At 38.4% G+C, this 10077-nt stretch overlaps 1 protein-coding gene across 3 annotated transcripts; it reads left to right on the forward strand.

Moving 5' to 3' along the window:
- Positions 1 to 255: 255 nt before the first annotated feature.
- LOC115920729 (methyltransferase-like protein 27) lies at positions 256 to 9712 on the forward strand. Of its 3 annotated transcripts, none has more exons than XM_030977249.1 (6): positions 256 to 318; positions 707 to 876; positions 1787 to 1909; positions 7370 to 7508; positions 7920 to 8012; positions 8673 to 9712. In XM_030977249.1, the coding sequence occupies exons 2-6, from the start codon at positions 730 to 732 to the stop codon at positions 8867 to 8869; spliced, it is 699 nt and encodes a 232-aa protein (XP_030833109.1). In that variant the 5' UTR covers positions 256 to 318; positions 707 to 729; the 3' UTR covers positions 8870 to 9712. The 3 variants fall into 3 exon arrangements, with proteins under 3 accessions (XP_030833109.1, XP_030833111.1, XP_030833110.1); XM_030977250.1 differs by lacking the exon at positions 256 to 318 and adding an exon at positions 325 to 423; XM_030977251.1 differs by lacking the exon at positions 1787 to 1909.
- The last annotated feature ends 365 nt before the right edge of the window (positions 9713 to 10077 follow it).

Here is a 10077-nt window from a genome sequence, read left to right on the forward strand (position 1 = left end):
GAGGGGAAAAAAGTGTGGCGAGTTGTCCGAAAAGGCACCCCACCCTGGACAACTCGCCTGACCAGGGTATTGTGGCGAGATGTCCAGGGTATTGTGGCGGGTTGTCTTGGGGCGGGTTGTCTTTGTGGCGAGTTGTCTGGAATTCGTCTCTTCATACATAAAGGTTTCACTTCCTCTTCTGGCCAGCGTTTCTCGAAACCGTCATAACTACAAGTTCACCGACATCCCGTCGAAACGCGTGTATTAAGTTTAACACGCGTTTCAATGGGATGTCGGTGAACTTGTAGTTTCGAGAAACGCTGCCCTGGTCTTATCAAAGTGAGTTTCTGTTATAGCTATAGTATCGAATGGATTATATTTCAGAGTATATTTTAGATCATCTATCTTAATTGGCTGGTAACGAACTGATATTGATTGACACAGGCGAGTACGCAGGTTTTTTTTAATGTGTATGTTTTATGTATGTTTTTTTGGAAACCCCCCCCCCCCCCCCTTGAAAAAAATCCTGCGTACGCCACTGGATTGACATGGCAATTTGTTTGACCTTTCCCACCAAATGATTTTCCAGACTATAGTATGCATCATTTTCCTACTATACTACTAGGCCAGGGACGTGTTACAACGCGACGTGGTCGATCATCAATAGCAGTACATTTGATTGTCTTGATCTGCACAGCTTGAAGCGTTGAATGGGAATTTACCACAGATAAGCATCAAACAATCCGCAATATGAATGTGAATGACAACGAGAAGGATACCAAGGTAGAGAAAGAAATCCCAACAGACTTGGCGAAATGGGCACGGGCACTCCGAGAAGAAAGCAATACTGACGCACTCGAAGCTAAATACGATGATTTTGCTGAACAATATGATAAGGTACGTGACATAGCCACTAGGGTCAATGGTTAAGCCCCTATAATATACCAAACTAGTTCTCACTACGTTCTGGAACTGTCCAAGAAAATCGTAAAACGGGTTGTGGTCGGGGTAGAATGTGTAAATAATATTCTCAAGAGGGCAAACAAAAGGTATTCATGAAGCGCCTCCATGACTTTGACAGTATTATTCTGAAATGCACAAGCGGACATCTCAATATGCACAGGATGTGTGAATAGGGAGGGGGGAGGGGAGGGATAATTTGTACTGAAGCTAACTACCTACTGTATATTCGTTTGACATAAACATACTTATTTTCTTGATGAAAAAAATTGTGTAATTTTTGTACAGTCCTTCGACTGTACTTACCTTCTAACAGGCACAAAGTCCTGAGAAAATTCTCAAACCACAAAGATATTTATGGTTTTCTTTGAAGGCGTCACTGTGCAACACCCTCTCACAGTGATTAACGGTAAATTCTCCTAACCATTTTTGAATTTTCCCAACCGTTTTTCTACGAAAATAAGTCATAAGACAAGCTTTTAAAAATCTTTTAACACTTGAATGTCTGGAATGGTATATAGAGCCAAGCCAATCCATTGCTCTGTGACGATTTAAATGCACCTAAAATGTAATTAAATTGTAATAATATAGTAAGGAGAATTAAGGAATCGATCAGATCAGTTTTCCACAATTTTTATCATTAATAATGGTCCGTTTTCACTCAAACTTTCAGATTATCTTTAATTGTACATTTAGCATTGAAGTCACTACCTTAGCACCATTTTTATACTAAGTCCCTTTTGAATGAAATGATACTTAAGCTTTTAAACTTTCACTGGAAACTAATGAACCACTTAATTCTCGTCTTGGTATTCCCTTATCTACATGACCAATATATGAAATTTAGATGAATGCCGCATTGAAGGGCACTGGGCCTGTTTTGACTGCTGACGCCCTCACCCGGTTGGTAACGAATCGAGATGTGAGAATACTAGACGTAGGCTGCGGCACTGGGCTTGTCGGTCAACAGGTTAGTTTTCAAACCCACCACACCAATGGCGTAGCTACAAGGGGGAATAAGTGCCTCGATCCATGCCTACAAATCGAGTTGTGAAGTAAAATTAAAAAGGAAGAAAAGCGAGAAAATAGAGATAGGGAAAGGGAAAATGGGGAAAGGATGAGACACAAACACATTTGGACCCCTCCCGCATTCTTTCTCTTCGGCTTGTAAGCTCACATTTTCATTTTCCGAATAAGATCCCCGCGCCCAACCATGTAGCTAGAATTTTATTTTAGGGGGGCGGTATGAGCACGCGAAGCGTGCGAATCACTTACAGAGCGCGCAAAGCGCAAAGCGCGCTCCCTAGGGCTAGGGGCAAAGACGTTTAAATATAGGGGAGTGGGTGCAGGGAGGGGGAGTTTCCCTTGATGTTTCATTAAATTATTAGAGAGAGAAGACGATTTGTTGTACCGTTCTCGACTCCTAATCCTTGTCTAATTTTTTTTTCTTTGTCTGCTCCTTTTTCTTCCTACGTTGGGGGGGGGGGGGGGGGGCGACCGCCCCGACCGCCCTCCCTGATTCCAATGCCCTCAATTGCATATTGCTCCGGTTGTCTCATTTTCGCCAGCACAAACGTAGGCTTGTTCGCGTTTATAGCAGACGGCAATCGGCGGATCAGACGACAATTGATAGTGATTTTGTATGTGAGATTGCTTTGCTAAATTTAAATACAAGAATCTTTTCCATATCTTTCAACTATCATTGATATCTGATAATTAGACAGTTTGTAAAATAAACTACCAAACTACATAATACAATTGAATACTTGATTGGAAGTAGGGGAGTTTGATGTGGTGCACAATTGCACCCCTCTGCTAATAATCGAATAGTCCATGGTGTTCATGAATATTCATGTTTTTGCTTACCCCGGCAAAATGCTTTCCTATAAATGGAAAAATACGGTGGGGGGTTGGATGAAATGGACATAATGAACAAATCAGAAGGGATCTATGATAATTCATGCTTCTTATCCTTCGTGTGCTTGAATTATAACCTTACAATCGCGTGGAATATTGAGTCCAAAGTTCGACTTGTGTTATATAGGCAATGGCGAGTTTGCGACCTATTTTGATCAAATTACGGTGGGTGAACTTTCAAAAGTCAATGGGACATGAGGGTTCCAATGAAAGAGCTAGTGAAAATAAACCTACCAAACTACATAATACAATTGAATACTTGATTGGAAGTAGGGGAGTTTGATGTGGTGCACAATTGCACCCCTCTGCTAATAATCGAATAGTCCATGGTGTTCATGAATATTCATGTTTTTGCTTACCCCGGCAAAATGCTTTCCTATAAATGGAAAAATTACGGTGGGGGGTTGGATGAAATGGACATAATGAACAAATCAGAAGTGATCTATGATAATTCATGCTTCTTATCCTTCGTGTGCTTGAATTATAACCTTACAATCGCGTGGAATATTGAGTCCAAAGTTCGACTTGTGTTATATAGGCAATGGCGAGTTTGCGACCTATTTTGATCAAATTACGGTGGGTGAACTTTCAAAAGTCAATGGGACATGAGGGTTCCAATGAAAGAGCTAGTGAAAACGTACGTCGGGGTGGATGTGCTTTTCGTTGTTTTTTTTTTGTTGTTTTTTTAACGATTTAGGGGGGTAAAAGTCAATAGGCTTACGTACATGTTAGGTTGCTAGACTCTGCCGATAGGGGGCGTTCTCAAATGAGACTAAACGGAGCTATATGATATATTTCTACGCCACCTCAACACATTGTTCGTTCTGACTGCCATCCGATTTGGGAATAATTAAAACATTTGAGAAGAAAATGAATATAGCCTATTTGAATTTGAACATGCATATTCAAGCATGTATAATGTGAATCGTAGTATTAATAAACTATAGTAAAATAACAATTTCGGAGTGTATTGCAAGTTTCCTTGTAGGAGACAAAGCCAAATCGGTTCTGCATCATAATCATGGAAGTGACGTCAGAGCAGTCTTGTGATTATTTATGATTTGAAGCCGAGTTGGCCTTCACTTCGACCAAAATGTTTGCAATTCACACTAATTCGATTTTTAGTATATACATTTTACAAAATATTAACATTTATTTAAGTAATATGGAAGTATCCTGACCCATAGTAATTAATGATACGAAGGAATGTTATGTAAATCATTAAATACATAGAACTATACTAAAAAATAGCCTAGATCTGATAATAGCGGAATTATTAAGGGATAATTAACATTTGAAATGACATGATGCAACATTACTGCTGTGGCATGTATACCCAGGGTTACATTCCTTTCTCTAGGTATGATCAGGGAGGTGATAGAGAAATTGTTATTTTACTATAGTTTATTAATACTAGGATTCACATTATACATGCTTGAATATGCATAATTATATTCAAATCCAATCAACATGTTCATGATACTCTAAATTGGGACTTTCTAGACTGCCGTTACAAAAAGCATGTATGTACTATGATTTTTAAGATATTGTGACGGGCACGTTTTCGCCACCTTGGCTTGACACGGAATATTTGTCAGGATGCCCCGTGTCGGCCAGGCGCTCTCCGTCCGTTTGGACAAAGTATATGCCCGTAGCTTGATGGCTGGAGTTCTTTCACTGCTCACGTCACAGGGCGTATTAACAATCATGCATCCTTCGACTGCAATCGGTCACCCCAATCGTTGTGCACAGCAACAGTCAATTGAACATCCTTCGAACAATCAATCAATCAATCACCATGCTTTGTCAACTCCTGTCACTGATTCTCGATCTCAATGTCTAACTACGGTTTCACTGTTGTAAGAAATCAGACCAATCATGAGTTGCATGTTGAATTCTTTTAATGCGAACCAGCCAACATTCAGGGTAAACTCGTTCAACAAGTACAAGACTAGTGTAAACTAGGAGTAAGACTTCATCTAAAGACTAAGGCCAGCGCCAACAATCAAGCCAACTATCAGGCCAACTATCAGGCCAACTATCAGGCCAACTATCAGGCCAGCCTCGGTGAGGCTGGCCTGTATCGGATACAGTGCAGTGGAAAGCCCTAGATGCACAACCCTGGCCATCACAAAATTTCCCTATACATAAACGCATAAAAGAACAATTATGTCCTCGTTAGTAAAACAACACTTCAACACAACATTTCTGCTAATCCCATAAAATCTTCACATATAATCTTCAGTATAACCCCTTATTCCTGATTAGATAACTACTATACAAGTAATATCCCCAAAAGAAACATGATAATTGCACCAACATGATCAAAATATGTAATTTATGCTCATTTTCCTTCAGTTTGGTAATTGCTAAATCAACGATGCTCCATATTGCTATAGCGCATGCGCGTACAACAAAAATGCTTAACCTTCGTCCAATACTAAAACCCTGATTTGTTACAATATTAAATAATTACACTCCGTCTTATATGTCAAATAATATCAAATATCGCACGTATGATTCTTCATTTCGCTCATCCCGAAATCTAGATCTCCCTAAACCGAATTCAAATAATTGCAAAAGAACATTCTTCTATAGGGGGCGACACAATATAACCAACTACCAGAACACATCCGAAATGCAACTACATTAAGATCCTTCCATACCCTAATAACTGATAATTTTTCTTAACACACTTCCTTAAACTCAAATGAGTTTGCATAACCTTGTGTGGGTGTGTGTGTGTATGTGTCGGTGGGTGTACGCTATCATTTTAATACTATCATTTTCATGGTGAAGTATGTTACATTTATGTCAAGATCGGGGGGGGGGGCGAGTACCAACTTTAGAAAAGATGAAAAAAAAAAAAATTTAAGTATAGGGATGAGGAAAAGAAAATAGCAATTAGAATGGGAAAGCTGGGATCACATTTCTTAAAGTCGGAGCAGCTTAAGATTAATCAAGATTTGTTTTCTTCTCCACCGTGAGCCTGTTAAAAGTGTAACTCTATTTTGCGGCCTGTATACTTATTTAGTATATTTTTCTTGAGTTGAGAATGTTAGCAGACATCCACTGAGTGAGTAGTGTGTGTGTAGGGGGGGGGGGGGGTGGGTGGGTGGGTGAGTGGGTGAGTGGTTGAGTATGTGTGTGGGTGGGTGGGGTTTTTGTGTAAGGGAGGGGGCAGGGCCAGGGAGGGGGCAGGGAGGACCAGGCATTGTTCCAGTTAAAATTACCTCCAGATTTGTTTAAGTTTTTTTTTATTTTTATATAAGTAAATAACATTTACAATTGGAAAATCAATAATGATAAATCAAAATCGATTTTAGCAACTGTCCACCAATATTATATTTAGATACCTATACGTTTACTTTGTTGCTCAGTTATATATACTGCAAGTGAGGTTTTGTTTAATTATGTTTATGTCAAAGTAATCAATATTGAACAAGTTTATTTTATTCAATTGTATGTTATGGTTTGTATTATACATTTGGAGAAATAAAACAAAATTGCTTTAAAAACAAAAAAGTACGTGTATGATAGTATTTTTGAATATTGTGATAGTTTGGTATTTACAAAAACTTGTATTTGTGTTTTGTTTCTATTCTGCTTTATGTCGCTTTTATGTTAATATTGTAGTGTAAGGACCCCAAGGAAGAACAGTAGTGTTCTATAAACACTGCTGAATTGGGCTTTCGACCGATTTTTGTCTATGTCCATGTATAAATACTTTACTTTGTATATTTTACTATGTATAATATTTTAATCTGATTTCGGAAATAAAAACAACAACAACAAGAGAAGGAGTGGAAACTCTTGTAATTTATTCAAACGCATGCGTGAGTTCTAAGGCGTAACAATTGGATGCGTAACATTCCACTTGGCTTTGAAGTTCCATGCTCCGAGCCGTTTTTCCAATTGCGGGGAATTTCGGAGGCCTAGCACCAGTTTCACATGTATTAAATTACCGGCGAAATGGGGATCGTATTATATGGGGATCGTATTGGGAGTAGTGCATCAACAACAACAAACAAACTTAGTACACCGCCCTTCCAATAATTTGTGTGCCAGAGTTGGTAAAAAAACTCATTGAAAGGGACAGCGAACATTTGCTGAGATATCATTTTCTAATATAGGAATTCTAAATCCTGATTATGTCATGCGCTCTTGTATCTCACCACCTGTTCGTCAGTTGCGGAATAGCGCATAACTTTTCGGCGGCTTGGAGCATGGAGTCAAAGAATAGCGGCTTGATTCCACTCCTTCTCTATCACCTCCCTGGTATGATTAAAATTAAGACAATAATTATTCTTTCTAGCTAGTTATGGTTACGAATGCTTTGCAAAATAATAATGTATATGAAATATCAGACAGAAAACGGACTCTTAAAATAAATTTGTATGGTTCTCTCTCTCTCTCTCTCACACACACACACACACACACACACACTCACTGTCTGTCTCTGTCTGTCTGTCTGCCCTCCCCCCTCTCTCTCTCTCTTCTACCACCGTTGTAGCTCTACGATAACGGATACCGTGATATACATGGAGTAGACATGTCAGCTGGATCATTAAAGGTTCTTGAAAAGAAACAGATTTACTCGAAGCTAGTAAAGGCTAGATTTGATCCTAGCACACCTCTCCAATATGCCGATGGTAAGCATTCGATGTAGTATTACTCAATTTAACCCTAAATTGAGCTTCTAAAATAGTTTGAGATATTTTTTTTTTCTTACTTCAAAGCACGCAATATGAATATTTTTTTATCAAGAGGCTTGTTTAACAAAATTAAAATACAATAATGTGAAAATTGACATTTCATTCGTTGCGATAATGATGATAATAATAATAGCTACATTTTTATATTGCGAAAAGAATTATTATTACCCCTAGTTTAAGTCCAGCCGCCCTAAATTTTTTTCGCTATTCCTCTCCCAAGCATTTACTCTCAGACACCATTCATCCTTCTTCATTTTTTTCTTTTTCTTCTTCTTCTTCTTTTTTGTTTCCTTCTTCTTCTTCTCACCCTATCTTAACTCGGTATTATATACCCTTTATTATTTCCAGGTTATTTTGACGTGATAATAAGCGCTGGTGTTTTTGTACCGTGTCATCTCACTCACGCCTGTCTTCCAGAGATTATTCGTCTTCTCAAAGCTGGTAAAAAAAAATTTCAATCAACATCATTCGACAATCGACATTAAACCACTCAAAGTATATCTTACGTAATGTTAAGTGCTATAGTTTCAGAATAATACGTACTTCACTTGTAGGGAATCATAATTTACGTAATCATATCAACTTTGCCATACCAAAAGAACGTACAATTAGCAACTCAAGAATGACGATCTCAAGTTACAGCAGTTACCTGAAACCACCTTAAAGTCTTTCCCCAGACTGTATTTGATTAACATGATCAATGAGGCCATTAAAATTATACCAACATTGTATTACAATGCCTAATTGAAGTGGCAGGCTGTTTTATGTTAATGTTTATTTCGTTTTACCTTACTCATCAAACGAGTTAAAGAGATTTAAAACATGAATCCAACCCCCGTAACAGTTTCAACCTCCTCTCTTAACCAATGGTCTGACACCGATCCATAATCTTTTGATGATGTGTAAATGACTAGTATCAGAGGAGTATTAGTTTATTTCCATTGGCGTAATATGTAAAGTATAGGTATACAAAACATTAGCATATTTGCATAGTCTCTCTTTCTCAAACGAAGCAAAATTATTTTGTCTTATATTTTTGCTACGCATCAGTTCATCTATTATCCCAATATGATAATCACTGTTGAATCACTCTTTTCTCAGGAGGACATATTCTCATCACCACGAGGAAAAACGTCTTTGATGAGGAGATGGCAGGCATAAAGCTGAAATCATCCTTTGCCAGTCTGACCAAAGATGGAGTACTCGAGAAGATATCACACGAGGAGATCGGTTATGCGACTGAGAACGATGAAGTTACTCCAGGCTTGATATTATCGTATAAGGTCCTACAGCAATGAAGGAAATATGATATGCATGGGCGTCTGTTGCGGCACAAATTGTCGACGGCGACAATTTGCGCCGATTTTTGCAAAACCTGACGGCACAAATTGTCGCCACCGGTACAAATTGTCGACAAAGCACATTACATTGAATTACGATCAAAGTTCAAAGCCGTAAGTGGCATAACTTCATATCAAGCATCAAGACACAGTATGCATACACACAAACATACGGTCAAGGTCATTTTAAGTATGTGCGCGTGCGTGCGTGTTTGTGTGTTCGTGTGTAATATTTGTTCACTTTTACTGCATATATCATTGCCATCTTATTTTAAATGCTTGAATTAGTGCTGAAACGAAAACATGTATTTTTTATTTCAGTAGATTACTCAGAAGGTATTTTAAAGCAAAGTCTACAATATTCTCATGAAAATTGTATGTAAATTTCTTGTATGTAGGTTTTCTTTTACCACATCTTTATCTACAGGTTGAATTACTTGAACTTGAATCTTCTATATTTTCCTGATTCCTGTATTCTAGAACATATTCATCTACTTTATATATTCTAAAGTATCTAATTGTCCCTTAATATTCCAGCATAGTTTAATGAAAAAATGTTGTTGAACAGTTTTGAATCGAGATTTTACTCAAAACATGTTTTCAACATTAACAAATTTTTGAATTCCAGAAATTCCAAAAGACGGAAATTGGAGTATCATAACAGCTGTAAATTTTAATATTTGGTTTTAGCAGGTACCCTAACTTTGTGATAATCGGTTGCATGTAAAAATTTCATCATCAAAAAGATCTCCTAAGATCAACAAACCTGAAGCGAATAAAATTTCAATCAGCATTCTATTATTCTAGATGTATATTTTGTTTATTCGTTTGTTGGTGTATTTAGAATGGACCTAGAGGCAGGCGCGGATCCAGGGGGAGGGGGCGATGGGCCCGCCCCCTCCCCCTCCTGGCCAAAAAAAGAAAGAACAGAAGAGACGGGCCCCCACCCCTTGCAAAAAAAGTTTTTTTAAAAGATGATGACCACAAATTTACCTTTTTTTCTCAAGTGGGGGGGGGGGGGGGAGTAAAAAGAAATGCTCACTATGCCCGCCCCCCCCCCCCCCCCCCCCCCCCCTGAGAGCGAAATATCAGCAGGCGCGATTTTCAAATTTCCGGCAAAAAAGAAAGAAAAATGTTAGTGCTCATGGAATGGGATGTGACGTGAC

Source organism: Strongylocentrotus purpuratus, unplaced genomic scaffold (assembly GCF_000002235.5).
Source record: "Strongylocentrotus purpuratus isolate Spur 01 unplaced genomic scaffold, Spur_5.0 spur5_scaffold_9, whole genome shotgun sequence".
Taxonomy (NCBI): Eukaryota; Metazoa; Echinodermata; class Echinoidea; order Camarodonta; family Strongylocentrotidae; genus Strongylocentrotus; species Strongylocentrotus purpuratus.